This window comes from Schistocerca piceifrons, chromosome X (genome assembly GCF_021461385.2).
Source record: "Schistocerca piceifrons isolate TAMUIC-IGC-003096 chromosome X, iqSchPice1.1, whole genome shotgun sequence".
In the NCBI taxonomy this organism is placed as follows: domain Eukaryota; kingdom Metazoa; phylum Arthropoda; class Insecta; order Orthoptera; family Acrididae; genus Schistocerca; species Schistocerca piceifrons.
In genome coordinates this window covers 365176341-365195592 of record NC_060149.1, presented here as the reverse complement: position 1 = coordinate 365195592, position 19252 = coordinate 365176341, and the positions used below count along the sequence as shown (strand labels likewise).

At 40.1% G+C, this 19252-nt stretch overlaps 1 protein-coding gene across 1 annotated transcript in view; it reads right to left on the bottom strand.

Moving 5' to 3' along the window:
• LOC124721980 (catenin delta-2) overlaps positions 1-19252 on the bottom strand; it is a 193089-nt gene that overhangs the window by 80390 nt on the left and 93447 nt on the right. Inside the window, 5 exon segments of the mRNA XM_047247147.1 lie at positions 860-1013; positions 1228-1328; positions 1330-1448; positions 8320-8526; positions 9327-9386. Coding sequence (XP_047103103.1) covers positions 860-1013; positions 1228-1328; positions 1330-1448; positions 8320-8526; positions 9327-9386 — 641 coding nt within the window.

Sequence of the window (19252 nt, the reverse complement as noted above, 5' to 3'; positions counted from 1 at the left end):
AATCTGTGACACAGGATACTGTTAAGTTTGTAATTAAATTGCACTTTTATCATCCGAACACATTTGAATTATGACTCTGGGTCACTTCTCTTGTGTTACAGAGCAAAATTCCCTTTTAAGGAAAACCCATGCTCTAGAAAAAAAGGTTTGGGTCCCCAGAGATTCATGAAAAAAGGGTTTTACTGAACTAAGCACGTTCAATTGCATATAGGTTGCAATAGTTATGCAGAGATGGAGAGAGAGAGAGAGAGAGAGAGAGAGAGAGAGAGAGAGAGAGAGAGAGAGAGATAAGAGAGATTCACAAAACCTAATGCATCCTGACCATCACATCAAGCCAACACAAAATTACTACTACACAGTTCCCTAAACAGGCAATAATTTTTCTTCCAGAAGAAAACATGGATTCACATGCAGTGAATGATCCATTCTTAACTTTATGATCATCCATTCATTCATTCACTGTTGTTATCATATAAATCACAATGACCCATATCCCATTTAGCAGTCAAAAGTGCAGCATTAAATGAAAATTTAAAAGAAACCTCCACCCATCATTAAAAGTTCTAAAATACTAGACATATTGATTACTTGTATATTATGTGTATTAGTACTGTGATCACTTGGTAGTAAAGAAAGCAAAAAAGAAATGGGGAAGGATGTATGGGACAAGTGGTGGTGGTGGTGGTGGTGGTGGTGGTGGTGGTGGCGGCGGTGGAGGGAGATGCACAGATTATACCACTACTCAGGTATTTCTAACTCCACACTTTGTATTATAAAACATTGAAATTTAGAAATGTTATGATTATGTTAGAAATATAAGTAAATGAACACCAGATTAAGAGAGGAAAATGAGTCTTACCTCGCATGAGGACAAATTCCACAGAACTCCAGTCACCAGTTCTTTTACTTCAGAATCTGATGACTTCTGTAACAAATTAATTAATGAAGGTATCCCTCCAGCATTTTTAATAGCTCTTTTGTTTTCATCATTCTGCCTTCCATATGAGAGATTCCTGGTCAAAAATATGGTTACACATGTAAATTGTAAGACTACCATTAAACTGCTTATGCTTACTGATCAAGTATGAATGAAAAATATTGTCTAAAATGGCTGACACCGTTTCTAAAATTATGTATGTCCTTTTACGTGCACTTGCTTTCAAAAAACACAGAACATAAATACTGCGAAAGAAAGAAAGAAAATTTTCTCTGATTGGATATACTTACCGTAAGGCTCCGCATGCATTTCTGTACACATCTGGACTCTCATGTGAAAGCAGTGAAACTAAGGGTGGGATGCCACCTAATGATCTTGTCTTTTGCTTATTTTGGGTCATCCATGTAGCATAAATGCTGGAGGTATGCAGCTGCATTAGCTTTTATTACATTATTTGGATTATTGAGGAATCCAATAACTTCAGTCAGATTAGGATCCCGCCATCGCATGCCTGAAACCAAAACAGTGCTATCACAAACACATGCACAGACTGACAAAACAATGACAAGGTAGTAGACATCAAACTGTGAGCTGCCCTTCATTCTGAAGTAGTCATTCATGTAAAACTGAAGCAATGTTATTCTGAAACACTAAATTGTGACATTTTATTATTTAATAATGACAAAGAATAGTTATAGCAAATATGTAAGTAATACTACAGTTAAAGAATTACAAAATCAAACATACTCCTGGACATACTGAACTAATATCACTCAGTCACACAGGAATAGGCAGTCTGCAGAGTTTTAGCACCTGTATGACAATTTTCACACTTCTTACAGGCAAGTACATATGACCACACTAATTGCTGAAATTATCACATACACTTCAATAAGTTTAAAGATATCCATTTATGAAAACTGGTCCATATGCACTATATTTCATTATTAAATAATGAAACACACCAGTCACTGAAGAACAAAAGTGCAACATCCTATTTTTTTTTTTAAAAAAAAAGAAGTAATTTTCTATTGTATGATTACTGGCACTATAAGAAGCATGGTTGACAGAAACATTTATTAACTTCAAAGAAAAGAATGACCTACTCTGAAACATGCAACATTTTTATTAAATAAATATCACAAAACTATGAAATTATGTATGTTAGACACAAACATTCACTAAGGATGGCAAAAATGTCACCTATTGGAGCTGTATGTTCCTTTAACTAGTAAAACATTAAGAAAGGTTAGAGGAAATGGGGACTTTTGAAAGGAAAAGTTACAACAGGCTTAGAATAGTGTCAGTCCAGACAAGGGACAGTGATGTTGAAAGAAAAAAGTAAACAACAACAATTCAATATTTTCAATTAATTTGGTGTTTTAAATGGAAATTGCTTGGGATTCTCATTCCAAAATGTTTCCCTCTGTTTGGCTGTCACTCAGCACAGACAAAAGAACACAACATAACAAATAACTAAAACAGGATGTCAGTGAAGAAAGAAGTTTCTCTCTTCTGAAATGAGAAGTGGTTTACAATCATTCACATCATTTAAACAAAGTGGACGTGATAAGTAGTAGACATGCAGCAGTAGCAGCAGCAGAAGCAGCTTGCCACTGCAAAATACAATGTTCTGTGGCATGCAAGGATATAGTAGGACAGAGTAGTGGTACTAGGTGCAGTTGGAAGGGGGGGGAGAGGGGGGAGGGCAGGGAGCTGAAAGGAGAGAAGTAGAAAAGCCAGGAGAGAGAGAGAGAGAGAGAGAGAGAGAGAGAGAGAGACTCGTGTGTGGTTAAGTGGAATAGAAGGCCGAGTAGTGCTAGAGCGGGAGCAGGAAAGGGGACTAGCAATGTTTGAGGTCAGTGGGGTTATGGGAACATAGTATACACTAGTGGTCATTAAAATTGCTACATCAAGAAGAAATGCAATGATAAATGGATATTCATTGGACACATATATTATACTAGAACTGACATGTAATTATATTTTCATGCAATTTGGGTGCATAGATCCTGATAAATCAGTACCCAGAACAGCCACCTCTAGCCATAATAAGGGCCTTGATATGCCTGCACATTGAGTCAAACAGAGCTTTGATGGCGTGTATAGGTACAGCTACCCATGCAGCTTCAACACGATACCACAGTTCATCAAGAGAAGTGACTAGCGTATTGTGACGAGCCAGTTGCTCGGCCATCATTGATCAGACGTTTTCAGTTGGTGAGAGATCTGGAGAATGTGCTGGCCAAGGCAGCAGTTGAACATTTTCTGTATCCAGAAAGGCCCATACAGGACCTGCAACATGCGGTCGTGCATTATCCTGCTGAAATGTAGGGTTTCGCAGGGATCGAATGAAGGATAGAGCCACGGGTTGTAACACATCTAAAATGTAATGTCCACTGTTCGAAGTGCCGTCAATTAGAACAAGAGGTGACCGAGATGTGTAACCAATGGCATCCCATACCATCATGCTGGGTGATACGCCAGTATGGTGATGAATACCCGCTTCCAATGTGCGTTCACGACGATGTCGCCAAACACAGATGCGACCATCATGATGCTGTAAACAGAACCTAGATTCATTCGAAAAAATGACGTTTTGCCATTCGTGCACCCACGTTCGTCGTTGAGTACACCATTGCAGGCATTTCTGTCTGTGATGCAGCGTCAAGGGTAACCGCAGCCATGGTGTCTGAGCTGATAGTCCATGCTGCTGAAAACGTCGTCGATCTGTTCGTGCAGATGGTTGTTGTCTTGCAAACGTCCCCATCTGTTGACTCAGGGATCGAGACGTGGCTGCACGATCCGTTACAGCCATGCGGATAAGATGCCTGTCATCTCGACTGCTAGTGATATGAGGCCGTTGGGATCCAGCACAGCGTTCTGTATTACCCTCCTGAACCCACCGATTCCATATTTTGCTAACAGTCATTGGATCTCGACCAACGCGAGCAGCAATGTTGCGATACGATAAACCGCAATCGCCATACGCAACAATCTGACCTTTATCAAAGTCGGAAACGTGATGGTATGCATTTCTCCTCCTTACACGAGGCATCACAACAACGTTTCACTAGGCAACGCCGGTCAACTGCTGTTTGTGTATGAGAAATTGGTTGGAAACTTTCCTCATGTCAGCACGTTGTAGGTGTCGCCACCGGCGCCAACCATGTGTGAATGCTCTGAAAAGCTAATCATTTGCATATCACAGCACCTTCTTCCTGTCGATTAAATTTCATGTCTGCAGCAAGTCATCTTCGTGGTGTAGCAACTTTAATGGCCAGTAGTGTATATTGCAGGGAGGGTTCCTCAAATCCTCAGGCCCACCCCAGAACCTACCTACCCCCCCCCCCCCCTCTCCCCCAATCCCTACCATTCCCTGCACTCCTACCTTCTACATGCTTCCTAAAGCCCATAACCTCAACCACCCATCACATGGCATTGTGGCCAGTTACTGTGCCCCCACTGAAAGGGGCTCTGCTCTCGTGGACCATCTATTAGAAGGCACCAAACATTTCCTCCACTGACTTCCTGCAGTCCCTGTCCCTTTACCACACAGCGCCCTACTAGTCACTATTGATTCCACCTCCCTCTACTTTAACATCCCTGATGCCCTTGGCCTTGGTGCTATTGTACACCGCCTTTCCTGATGCCCCATCTGATTCCCAACCTGCAACCTCCTTCCTGGTCACCATGCCAACTATATCCTCACCCACAATTACTTCACATTTCGTCACCTATTAACAAGTCTGTGCCCCAGAACAGGCACCTGCATGGTACCATCTTATGCCAACTTATTCATGGGCCATCTGCAGGAATCTTTCCTAACCACCCAGAATCCCAAACCCCTCACCTGGCTCTGATTTAAAGATGATACCTTCATGATCTGGAACAAAGGTGAGGACACACTACCCACATTCTTCCAGGACCTCAGCACCCTCTCCCCAATTTGCTTCACCATGTCTTCTTCAACCCAACAAGGCACCTTTCTCGATATTGACCTCCACCTCCTCAAAGATGTCTACATCAGTATCTCTATCCATACCAACCCTACCAACCAACAGCAATACCTCCTATTTGACAGCTGCCACTCACTCCCTACCAAGAAGTCCCTTCCATACACCCTAGCCACCTGTGGCCAACACATCTGTAGTTACCAGCAGTCCTCCTCCAAATATAGCAAGGGTCTCACTGAGGCCTCCACAGACAAATTACCCTCCCAACCTTGTACAGAAACATATCTCCTGTGCCTTGTCTCTCCAGTCACCTAACACCTCCCACATTCGCACTGTCTAGTCACAAAGGACCACCCCCCCCCCCCCTCATGACTCAGCGCTACCCAGTATTGCAGCAACTAAATTACATTCTCTGCCAGGGTTTTGACTACCTCTTTTTGTGCCCTGTAATAGGAATATTCTGCCCACTATCCTTCCCACCCCTCCCATAGTGGTACTCTACGACCCTCTGAACCTATGCAATTTCTTTGTCCATCCCTATTCCATCCCTGCTTCCAACCCCTTGACTCATGGCTCATATCCCTGTAATGGACCTGGATGCAAGATCTGTCCCATACATTCTCCCACCACCACCACCACCACCACCACCACCACCACCACCACCACCACCTACTCCAGTCTCAACACAAGCATCACCCATACCATCAAAGGCAGAACTAACTGTGAAAACATTCAAGTGATCCACAAACTAAGCTGCAACCACGTGGGCATGACAACCAACATGCTGTCTGTCCACAGGAATAGCCACCAACAGTGGTCAAGAGAGAGCTGGACCACCCAGCTGCTGAACATGCTGCCCAACACAACGTGCTTCACTTCAACGACTGCTTTACAGCCTGTGCCATCTGTATCCTTCCTACCAACAGTAGCTTTTCTGGATTGTGCAGGAGGGAACTCTACTTGCAATATAGCCTACATTCCCATAATCCCCCTAGCCTTCAGTAGTCCCTGTCCTTCACCCACTTATGCTCTTCCCTCCTCCCACTTCAGCACTACACAACCTTCTCGTCTACCAATGCACCCACTACACCTGACCCCCCACCCCTTCCTCTCTCTCTCTCTCTCTCTCTCTCTCTCTCTCTCTCTCTCTCTCTCTCTCTCTCTCTCTCTCTCTAACTCTTTTCTTTCAGCTCCTCTGCCCCTCCCCTTTAAACCTCATGACTGTCCCTAACGGCCCAAACCTTTCCCCACAATATCCCCTGCATGCTCCCACCAACAGTACGACACCCTCCCCCAACCCTACTCTGCTATGTCTACCCCTAATCACCCCACCATCCCCCTAATTGTGCTTGCATGAATATATATGTGTGTGTGTTTTCTAAGTTAGAAGGGCTTTTGGCCAAAAGCTCACATGTGTAGAAGTCTCTTTGTTGTACTTATCTGTGACTCAACATTTCTTCTATATGAAGAATAGCACTCTACCCTTTTTCATAATATTGTCATCATTCCATCTCGCATTTTACACTGTTTGTATTAACTAGTAAAATGTTACTATGCAGTGTGTATGACATTATTGTGTTTTTGAATATGACAGGTATTATCTACATAATGTTTTGTCTATATGTAACATGCAAAACTTTTGTAATTGTCACTTCTGTGCATAAGCTTGTGTTAAACACTGAAGTGTCTGAAGTCATGGGATACATCCTAATGTCACCTCCTCAAAGATGGCCTCTTTTTGTATGGCATAGTGCAGCAGCTTGACATGGCATGGATTCAACGAGTCCCCTGCATAAATACTGAGCCATGCTGCCTCTACAGCCATCCATAATGGCGAAAGTGTTGCTGGTGTTGGATTTTGTGCACAAACTGACCAAATGTTTGATAGGATTGACGTTTGGGAAGTCTGGGTGGACAAATAATTCACTTGATTTATCACAAATGTTCTTCAAACCGATCGCGAACAGTTGTGGTCTGGTGACACGATATCACTGTTTGGAATATGAAGTTCATAAATGGCTGCAAATGGTCTACAAGTAGCTGAAAATAACCATTTCCAGTCAATGATCAGTTCAGTTGGACCCAGTCCATCCCCTGTAAACACAGCCCACATCATTAAGAAGCCACTACCAACTTGCACAGTGTCCTGTTGACAACTGCGTGTATGGCTTCGGGGGACCTGTATCACACTTTAATCCTACCATCAGCTCTTACCAACTGAAAACAGGACTCATCTGACCAGGTCGCAGTTTTCCAGTTGTCTAGGGTCCAACTGATATTGTCACAAGCCCATGAGAGATGCTGCAGACAATGTTGTGTTGTCAGCAAAGGCGTCAGTCGTCTCCTGCCATAGCCCACTAATGCCAAATTTCACTGCACTATTCCAATGGATATGTTCATCATATGTCCTATATTAATTTCTGCAGTTACTGCACACAGTGTTGCTCGTCTGTTAGCACTGACAACATTACACAAACACTACTGCTCTTGGTCATTAAGTGAAGGCCAACAGCCACTGCATTGTCTGTGGTGGGAGGTACTGCTCAAAATTTGGTATTCTTGGCATATTGTTGACACTGTGGATCTTGGAATGCTGAATTCCCTAACGATTGCTGAGACAGTATGTTTCATGCGTCTAGTTCCAACTATCATTCCACATTCAAAGTCTGTTAATTCCTGTTGTGCGGTCATAATCCTACCGGAAACCTTTTCACATGAATCACCTGAGTAAAAATGACTGCTCTGCCAACGCACTGCCCTTTTGTACCTTGTGTACATGACACTACCACCATCTGTGTATGTGGATATCTCTAGTCTATGACTTGTCACCTCAGTGTATTGATGACAACACATTTGCAACCAATCTTGTGACTACGCACTGAATTCATTTTATTAATTGATGTTAAGATGGCCAATTGCTCTGCTGAAACTAGTAATCAACGATTGTTAAAAAGGTTCTTATCTGTACTATTAAAGTACTTTATATAAAAATCTTTAATATTTAACATTTCCACTTTGGTTTAAACTATTCCTTTTTAAATCTGTAAATTTTGTAAGAGCACAAGTTGATTAACACTGGCGTTGTAATTTTCTTGGACCTTTGTAACCATGCTCCATTACAGGTCTTTGACAAACGTTATTTCGCTTACACACAGTATTTATATTCTTCAGCTTATACTGAAATTTGTAGACATCTTTGGCAGTTAAATTAGTCAGAACATTCCTCGGATTGTTGTGGCTAAATTGTGAATGATTGTAAACAGATTTTGCATGAAGTATGAGATTGCATTACTTTTTGTAAAGGAACTGTGTCCGTTTCATGACAAGTTGTGAAAGAAGATGAGGGCTCTTGACTGATGTTTGAATACATATAATTTATAACCTATACTTAAGTCATAATATTATTAAATTCTATACTACAAATACCTCTCTGGTCATCATCAATTGAAGGTGAAGGGATTGCAGGATGCATTGACAAGTGTTTCCTCAATTCTTCTTCATCTTCAAAAATTGTTCTTGGAACAGCACCATTCTCTTCATACACTCTAGGGTCTGCACCATTAGTGCCATAAGCTGCTGGTACAGTGCCATATGGAGATGGTGGGTATCCATAAACCAGTTTCGGATCTTCTCCTATAACAAGAAAAGAGAGATTTGTCTTTCTTTGATTGTGACTGAAAATAACCATATACCGCATGCCATGATCCTCTGCTGTATCCCTTCCTGATAAACTCCCAAACTAGATTTTCATTCACATCTCATGAAATTTCATACACAAACCAAATTAGGTCTTATACAAATACAAGTAGTAGTTTAATTTGATCTGGCATTAATTTCTTAAATGTTTCTTTGAAGAATAAGATAAATTACAAATATGAATTATCGAAGTTAATTTTCTTGTTGTAAAAGGATGCTACAAATGTTTCAGAATAAGCAGTCTGACAGTCACTAGCTCAGTACTTTAACAAAAGCGGTGATTAAGGTGTCATGCAAAACTGAATACCATTTGCTAAAGTTCAGCTTTTAACTGCAAAACATACACAGTAAATACATCTTTTAAATAAATGAATCAATTAAAAACAGTCATATGAATTCTTAAAAGAAACGAAAACTACTCTTTAATATGTGCATTGATATTAATGTCTATGGTAATATACAAACATAAAATATGTAACTGTAATTAATCAGCACACTATATACATAACAATTAGTCAGGGGGAAAATGAACACTTCATATCTCACACCAATTAAAATTTTATACACCTGCAAAAAATTTCCCCCGTCATAAAAATGGATGGATAATAGGCAATTAACGATGATAGTGACTTCCACACAAAAAGGTTTCATAGCAATGGAATGACAATGTCCTACATTGGCTATGTACAAATGGATGTAAACAGGAATGGGAAAAGGATTATGCAATATTCACTCACCATGTGTTAATTGTGATGGTTCACCTGATTCATCAATGTTCCAGGGATGAGAAATGTGATCTACCAAAATATCAAACACATTTAAATATCAGCCCACAGCAATAAACAACAATAAGAAAGTTCTAGTTAATTATAAATTCCAATTAGTTTTACTGCTATGCATACTGTATTTGTGGTAGGTGTTTTTATTTCTCTACAAACATTTGCTATTTCCACAGATTGTTAGATTTGTAAAGTCTTGAAGCTACAATAACTGATTTCCACATCAATGTTCTCAAGTCCTTTTTTTCTTTTTTTTTTTTTGTTTAATGCAATTAGAGCTCAACTTTGCTGGACAGTCTTGCATTACATGATGCATTCAGGGCAAAGATTAATACATTTGGAAAATTTAAAAGATTCAAAAAGTATGGGTCTGATGAAAATATAAAAGTCCTGATGTTTTATCATTTCAGTTGGTAATGAAAACAACTTTTATGAGTGCTGGCAAATAAAATGAGAATTATTTAATGATGTTCTGTTTAAATCAGACTAAGGGCAGCCGACCAGTTGCAAAGGATAAAGTAATCTTTACCTAGGTTTCAATAGATATAAATCTACCTTCTTCAGAAGACGGCAATATTATAACAACATGAAGTGATATGTCATCGTTTAGGCAAACATCTGCATAGTTACATTAATCATATAAAATATAGCGCTGAAAACAGGGTTTGTCGGACAAATAAAATAGGTACATGGAAGCTTAGGCGCTCTGCAACTTCCATGTACCTATTTTATTTGTCCGACAAACCCTGTTTTCAGGGCTATATTTTATATGATTAATGTAACTATGCAGATGTTTGCCTAAACGATGACATATCACTTCATGTTGTTATAATATTGCCGTCTTCTGAAGAAGATAGATTTATATCTATTGAAACCTAGGTAAAGATTACTTTATCCTTTGCAACTGGTCAGCTGCTCTTTGTCTGATTTACGTGGAACCGTTGCTGTAGCGCAGCTATGTTTAAAGTACTGATGTTCTGTTTCTCTATTTCAGTCTGCCAGTCACAATTATTTGGGCATGTCACTGACAGATCTCTACTATTTAAATTGTTAATTAACAACACTCAACTGCAGAGTAGAAGGTAAAGGTAACATAAAAAAAGCAGACAGAAAATTTCTGTTCTCTCTCTCTCTCTCTCTCTCTCTCTCTCTCTCTCTCTCTCTCTCTCTCTCTGTGTGTGTGTGTGTGTGTGTGTGTGTGTGTGTGTGTGTGTGGGCGCGCACTGAATACAGAGACAGGGAAAGTTAGAACTGGAGACTGCACTAAAGGCCAGATATTACACGAGAGAGAAGAGGGGTATTAAATGCCATACAAGATGACATTACTTGCTGGATAGGGTTCACACACACACACACACACACACACACACAGATATATATGCTGGCACACTCTTGAACAATACACTCAGTCTAACATTTGCAAATAGCTTGTATGAAGTCAGGTGCGTATAATTTTATTACCATCTAGTTAGGAGCAAAAGAAGCCTATTAGCAGCAGTCACCAACATCTCCTAATTCAAATTTAAAATGTTTAGAGATTTCATTGTTTAGTTCAACAAATCATTAAGGTCAGTAGATTAAATGAATCTCAAAATTTAGCTCAGGGATTACAGGCCTACCACTGTTTTCATATGATACAATCTGATTTCAAATGCAAACTACACTTTTGGCAGAAGGCTTTTTAAGGAAGACTTTTTTCCAGAAGGAGCACTGAACAGATATGGTCACTTGTTTACAGTCAATCATCCAACCAAATCATTACTACTGCAATTCGCATTATCACTCTTTGTACTTGGGCTGAAGACTTTAATTTCATCTATTAGTTTGGGTCCTGAAGATCAAAAAAGATGTTGGTAACAGCCATGCAAAGCAAGATTAAGAAGATACCTCAGCAACCAAGTTTGTCTTAAGGGATTGCTGCATATGGAATACTGGATTTCAGGGTAATGTATGACAGATATTATCAAGTTACGCAAATCAAGTCTCCATGTACTGAAAAGTAAATGTGATCTTACTTCATACTACTTATATACTGGATGTGATTTAGCGGTTTTATACTTTATCTATTATAATAGGTAGCATTTGCACATATTAAGCATATTTCATAAAATTCAGCGACATGTTTCAAGAGAGAATCTATCATTATTAGATTGTCAACATTGGGCACATATGCTTAAAACACTAAAAATATGTTATGAATGTTGACAACCTGATGATGTAAGCATTCTCACTTGAAAAGTGTTGTTGAATTGTGGGAAACATGATTAAGGTGGTCGAATGCTATGAATTATAATTGGGTACTTATTTCTGTTAGTGAGAAACAAATAACCAGTGTGAATCACATCAGCAAACACAACACGAATTCATATCAAAACCTCAGAATTTTTCGTTATGGACTCAAATTTAGGTACAGGAAAGTACAGAGAAAGCCTAGACTAACAGAACATCCATACCTGACATTGTAAATGAAGAAATATCAATTTTGATATGACAACTTAATCCCACAAAATAAATTAGTTTGCAGGCATTAAAATCCATGAAAACAATAAACTGTTAGCATTAAGATGGTGTATTCTGTTCACAAAACCATCAGGAGCACTGGAGTGACACTAGGTGGCAGTCAAAGCTTCCCAACAGTTAGGTTTAATAAAAAAAAATTACAAGACCTTGCTAATGAATTCATAATGAATCATGAAAGATTGTCCCTCTGTGCATTCTCACAATAATTTCTGCATAAAATAATGGCACGTGACAAAAAAGACAATATATTGACTCTTACAACAGTTAAACATGCATAAACTGATACTTCATCCACCTGTGAAACAAAACTCCTGACTTCTGGAGTGGTTTGCCTGTATGCAAATATAGTCTCACACATCTTTTGTTTGTTGACTACCTTCTACAGTTATTTCTTGTAACAATAAGGATTTAGAAAATTAACTTAAGTAACCCTCCTCTTTACTCACTTTGGGCAACATTTTTGTTAGATGATGTCACCATGCTGCTCTGGTTCAACAAAGTGATGCATATGGTGTTCGTCAAGAAAACATACAGAAGCCACTAGTGGGTGGTTTTCCCACAAAATCTTTATGAATAATAGAGTAATATAGAAATCACCTTACGTCATTTGGATGAGTGTATTGAAAAGACAAGAAACTACTGATACTAAACAAATGAAGCAATTACAAGTAATTCCTTCCTGCAAACTGAAAGAACTGTTAAAAAGAAAATGTTATTGCATTATGTGCCACAAGCACTGTAGCTAGAACTACTAAACACTGCTTTAGATAAAAAAGCAAAGCAATGGCAAAATTTTCTAAAGCTCTTCACACCTTCTCCTCGTCCCACATTAATTCCACTCCTAGGAATGTGAAAAATAATCAGAAAATGTAATTAATATAATTTGAGAAGTCTTGAATGGAATACAAATAATGGGAGCAGTAAAGATAATCACTCATCAAATAGCTAGGGTGTTGACTGATTGATTAATTGAGAGGGTATATGGGACCAAGCAGTGAGATCATCAGTCCTGCAAGTCAGTCACAGAAGAAAGAGGGTCCATTAAAAGTGGATGGATCCAGTCAGGGGAGTCAAATTATAAAATAATGAAGTTAAAACACACACACAGTAAAAGGCATAAAAGGTGAGACCAAATCTAAAAACTGCAAAAAAGAGGCAGTCTTTCTAAGGGGGAGGAGGTCCCTGACAGAGAAGACATGCAGAGAGGTTCCAACCACAACCACCCTGCCCCTGCTGGATATAAAAGCCACTTTCACAGAGGAAACTAAGGACCAGTTAAACCAACCATGAAGCATTTGCTAATATTAAAATTAAGGAATCAGGATGACTATACTTAGCACAAAGGGCAAAAAGAAGGGGACATTCCACAAACATGTGAGGTACCATCAGTCTGGCTCCACAACCACACTGAGTAGGTGGTTCGTTATGTAGGAGGAAACAATGGGTGAGCCTGGTATGACCAATACGTAGACAGAATAAAACAGTGGACTCACTCTGAGAGGAGTGGAAGAAAGAGTGCCAAACAGCAGTAGACTCCTTGATTGTGCAGAATTTATTACTATGAGCAGTGGCACACCAGATATCATTCCATTTTTGGGCAAAGAGAGATTTGACCTACCACAAATTTGCAACTGGGATCATGAAAGATAATGGGGGTAAGTATCTGCTTCTCTAGCCAAACAGTCAGCCAGTTCATTCCCTGGATGCCCACATGACTTGGGACTCAGAGAAAGACAACTGAGCAGGCAGCACGGCCAAGGGCAGAGAGGAGGTCATGAATAGCAGAGACCTAATGGTGACGATAGTAGCATTGGTCGATAGCCTACAAGCTGCTTATTGGGTTTGAGCAAATTAAAACACTGTGGTCTGAGGCCTGAGAAACAAAATGGAGGGCTATGTGAATGGCTAGAAGCATTGCTGTGAACACATGATCTCAGCAATAAATGGTATTATAAGTCAGAAGGGGACATGAAAGCGTATCCCATCTTATCAACTGTCTTAGAACCATCAGTGCAGAAGATAATGGCACCCTGGAACTCTGCAAGGATGGCATGTACGAGACGCTGTAAAACCATAGGGGTGACAGAGATCTTAGGATCCCGGAACGGGTCTGCCCTAATCTGTGGTCTAGGCATCATGGGAGCAAATACACAGGGTGCATTCCTGTGAGTGGAGATAGAGATCCCAACAAGAGTGAAGTAAGACGCATGCCAACCAGCTATCCTGCCTGTGGGCAGGTGTCAAGAGGGAGACATCCCTCGTTTGCAAAGGGGACAGGGTACACAGGATGGTCAGGGAATTGGCGAACAGCAATTGCGTAAAAAACCAGGAGTAGAAGGGGAATCCCCACTTCTGTGAGGAGACTGTCAACGGGATTAGTGCAAAAGGCACTATCAGCCGGATGCACCCCCACAATGGGGAACAGGTTCAAGTAGTTTCAAAGCGGAAGGAGCCGCTAAGCCATAAACGTGACTACCATAATCTAGTCTGGACAAGACCAGAGCATGGTAAAGGTAGAGAAGAGTGGTACAGTCTGCACCCCCAAGATGTGTAGGCCAGGAGGCAGAGAGCATTAAGCTTCCGCATGCATGTAGTCTTTAGGTGGCGAATATGGGGCAGCCATGTCAGCTTTTTATCAAAAATAAGGCAAAAGAAATGGGACCATGCTAGAACATCGAGGCGTTGGTCGCCTAAATAACTAGTGTGTTGAGTGCTCCAAAGGCACTTAAAAAAAAACTAAATTAGTTGCAAAGCTTTTGGATTATATTTTTCCTCAGACTGAAGAATGTTGTCAGAAAGGTTAGTAACTATTTAAATCATGTTTACATGACTATCAACTGCTCAAAACACCAACTCTATTGTGAGAGGTTACCTTTTCTACCAATCACAATTTACTGTATGGATATTATGAGCATCTCCCCCTTTATTTTCTTCTCTTAATTTTTTACTAAAAAATATTCTTTGTAAAGATGATACACAGAACTCAGTGCCAAATGAAACTAGTTTTTCCTTTATGTAAGTTGGTCTTTCTTTTATTTAGAAGGAAAATATTGTAACTAAATATATGTTTGGAAATATTGTTCTATCACCTGATGCACAGGCAGTTTGGAACAGCTGAGAATGAACAATCTGCATATGAAGCTACTGGATGAAATCTCTGAGTTTATTATAGAAATGTCAGAAATTGAAGGACGTATTTCAAAACAATTATCCAGTTGCATCACTGAATGACATGACAGTTTAAAAACAGAGGGAGGAAAGTCCATAAAAAGTACAAAGAAAAACATTTTAAGCAGTTATGCCTCCAAGAATAATGCGTGCATCAAAAATTTCACCATGCTGTATATTGTTCAGGCAAACGAGCAAATTGAGGGTAAGAAGTAAATTGCTCAGCCTGGCAATGAAAGATTTTTTTAAGGAAAAATGCACTTAATTTTTGACACAGTTATTCAGTCAATGCACTTCCTCCAGTGTATTTTCTGTGGGTAAATTATGTGCCTGAACTGCAATTCTGACAAAGGTCTGTGCAGTACTTATCTACAACTGTTCTCATAAGTTCTTCCCTGCACCCAAAATGTTTGCAGCCCACAAATTTCTTTAAATACAGGACTAGATGGAAGTCAAAGGGCATCAGATCTGGTGAATATCATGAATGTTCCAACAATTAATATTCCAAATCCCTCATTTTCATTCTTTTACTGCAGAAAAATTTTTCTTCTGCAAATCATGTTGTTTCTCATATACTTTTTGAATCTAGTTGGGCCACAAGAAATGCACAGCATTTGCTGGTTATTGTTGTAATCTTTAGAGAGTACAAAAAAATGTTTTGCATTCTAGAAACCAATGACAAAAACTTTTCCAGGAATATGAAACTAACTGCCTTTTCTGGTGCACCACCAGTGGCTTACACCCACTGCTTTGATTGGGTTTTTGTTTATAGCATGAAGTGGTTGATCCACATCTTTTTCAAAGTGACAAATCAATGAACCCAACTGATTGGATTGTTTTTAAAATTGTCAAAATACAGCTCAGAAAATTTGATTTTGGTCAGTGTACAACATAGAACCCATACTGCATAAAGCTTTTTCATAAATAATTCTTAATGAAAAATGTTCTTTACTCTCTTCCATTATGCATATGGATCAGCTCTTTTTACACACACTTCTAATGTCTACTGTCAAATACAACAATCTGGCCTTTCTCGACTACTTCATCTATGGTTGCCCTTTGGGATGTTCTTCAGCTGTATCTTAAAAAGAAATGTGAACACCTTTCAGTTCAGTCAAACATTTCTTAGCTACTGAAAATGAGGAAGACCCCTTATCAATCATCAACTTAAGACAATTTCCACTAGCAAAACTAAGATTTTAATGGCACCACAATATTTCAACTCATTTCAAAATGTACCAATACACCAAAAAACAAAATTTCATTAATGGTAATGCATGGTTTGCCTCAGACTTTACTGTGGCTTTTCATTTCTTGTATATTTTCATTGTTAAATCCAGAAAACTGATTGGTACATATGAAAAGAGCATGAGAAGGTTGGCTACATCAAAAATAGTTTATGGCAATCTGAAACCACATATGCACAGAGTGTAGACATACGGAGTTAACCATCTCTGATGATTTTCACATTGAATCATACAACTGGTTGGTGTAATTTACAGAATATTTGGTAAAAGAAGGTAAGGACAGTTCCAATGACTGCTCGGAAAATTGAAGCAGCATCCAGAGTCCTAAAATTTTAGTGTCTGTACAGCTGAGCTGAGCGAGGCAAATCATGAAGACAACAAATGGTTTTGATGGTGAAATAATTGAGGAAACAGAGATGGAGTCAACTTACAGGATATGGGGGAAGAGTACCTTGTGTACTACTATCAACTCCCTTAACCCCTCCAATACTCAATTCACAAATGGTGTATGGAAAGATCTACTGTCCATAAACAACTGGAAAAGGTTTAATTTCTGTTATTTCACCAGCACAATCATTTCTAAAAATATATGTGGAATGAAGTAATACACTGTTTGACTCCTCTTGGGGCATTCATTCTTTTAACAAGTCTCCCTATGGTGTGAACTGTTCCTCTTTTAGTGTTTGATACTGGAGTACAACGAGTGTGTGTATTGTTTTCATTCTGAATAAAGGAACCTGTGATTAACATTTCAATCCTCCTTTGGACCTTCTCTATACACTGTATGGATCCCATCTTGAATGGAGTACAAAATGGTGAGCAATACTCAAGAACATATGGAAAAAGGGCTTTGTAATGAACCTCACTGTAGATGAATTTATTTTTCCTTCCACTGAATGTTGGGCTGGCCATATCTCAGCCCAAGTCAGATTGTTCCAGATGCACCCCTAATTATTTTACAGTTTACATATACTCCTGGATATTTCACCATTGTGACTGTTTCCAATGACTTATCACCACTTCTGAAATTTAGAAATAATAGGTCTTTTAGCCTTTTTATGTTAAATATTTTTGTGTTGAGGGTCAACAGCCAGTTCATATACTCAGTGCCAATTCTCTGCAGGTCATTCTGTATTTTGCTATATTTGTCTGACCTTCCATCTAGCCTACATATGATAAAATTGCTGCAAATAGCCTCTTGCATCTCCCAAGACCATCCCCAAAGTTATATAAGGGGTGTTCGTAAAGAAATGAGCCGGAGCCATAATTACAGAAACCAGTACATGTATGTCAGAAGTATTGACCCTGGCTGTTGAGACACTTGTCCCACTGTGACACAAAGTGGTGAATGGCTGTCTCATAAGATTCCCGGGTGTGCAATGTTAACTACTTCCGTATGCACAACTGGACATTGTCATCCGAGGTGAATTGATTGCCCCTCGGAGCCTTCCCTGTGAATAAATATCAATAATATTGCACAAGACTAATTTCGGACCTCTCTATCCAATGGACACACAAAATTCCATTTTAAAGCAGGGCATCGTTCAGGCAGGTGGTGAAGGCAATGTAGGATGTTTACATGAGGTGACATTCACCAATGTCTGTCTCTGGAGTACAAGAATATAGTGTCTGATTATGTGCATCTGTCTGCCTACAGCATCCTCTCGGGGACCTACAATTTCAGCAAGACAATTCACCACTTCACTGCCGTTGGATAAGCAGCTGAGCAGCAAGTCGTATACTCCTAGCTCACTCATTTGTTACATAGTTTAATTCTTAATTTCTTTGCGTGTTTTTGGTACTTGCATTGTTTAATTCATAAATTTCGGGCCTATTATAGTATTTGAGAGTTGTAGCATCGCGTTTTAGTACCTGAATAGTGTAAATTCGCGTAGTCGTTTGTCTACTGTTTTTGTTTTGAACGGCCAGTGTCGGTTGGTCACAGTCAGTGTGCTCCCTGCCGCCGTTGGATAAGCAGCTGAGCAGCAAGTCGTATACTCCTAGCTCACTCATTTGTTACATAGTTTAATTCTTAATTTCTTTGCGTGTTTTTGGTACTTGCATTGTTTAATTCATAAATTTCGGGCCTATTATAGTATTTGAGAGTTGTAGCATCGCGTTTTAGTACCTGAATAGTGTAATTTCGCTTAGTCTCCTTCCGCCGCCAAGCAGTGTCAGAAGTGCGCAAGTAGCAGCATTACTGCATTTACTAGGCAATCTTGTATTTTAATAACCGTTTAAATTCTGTCGATTTGTTTGCGCTCTCTGTAAATTAGTTAAGACGTTCTTTGCAAAACAGTTTTTAGCATGGATAGGGACTGCAACTGCTGTGTTCGGATGCAGGCTGAGTTGGCATCCCTTCGCTCCCAGCTACAGGCAGTGTTGGCTTCGGTCACACAGCTTGAGGCTGTTGCCAATGGGCATCACTGTGGGGGTCCGGATGGGGGTTTGTCGGGGACGGCCAGCTCGTCCCACGCAGCCCCCGATCGGACTACGACTGTGGCTGCCCGGGATACTGCCCACATTGAGGCTGATCCCTCACCTGTGGTAGAGTGGGAGGTCGTTTCAAGGTGTGGCAGGGGGCAAAAGACATTCCAGAGGGCTGAACGGAAAGCCTCTCCAGTTTGTCTGACGAACCGGTTTCAGGCTCTGTCTCAGGCTGATACTGATCTTCGGCCTGACACGGCTGCTTGTCCTGTTCCAGAGGTTGCCCCTCAGTCTGCAAGATCCGGGCAGCTGCAGAGGGTGGGCTTACTGGTAGTTGGGAGCTCCAACGTCAGGCGCGTAATGGGGCCCCTTAGGGAAATGGCAGCAAGAGAGGGGAAGAAAACCAATGTGCACTCCGTGTGCATACCGGGGGGAGTCATTCCAGATGTGGAAAGGGTCCTTCCGGATGCCATGAAGGGTACAGGGTGCACCCATCTGCAGGTGGTCGCTCATGTCGGCACC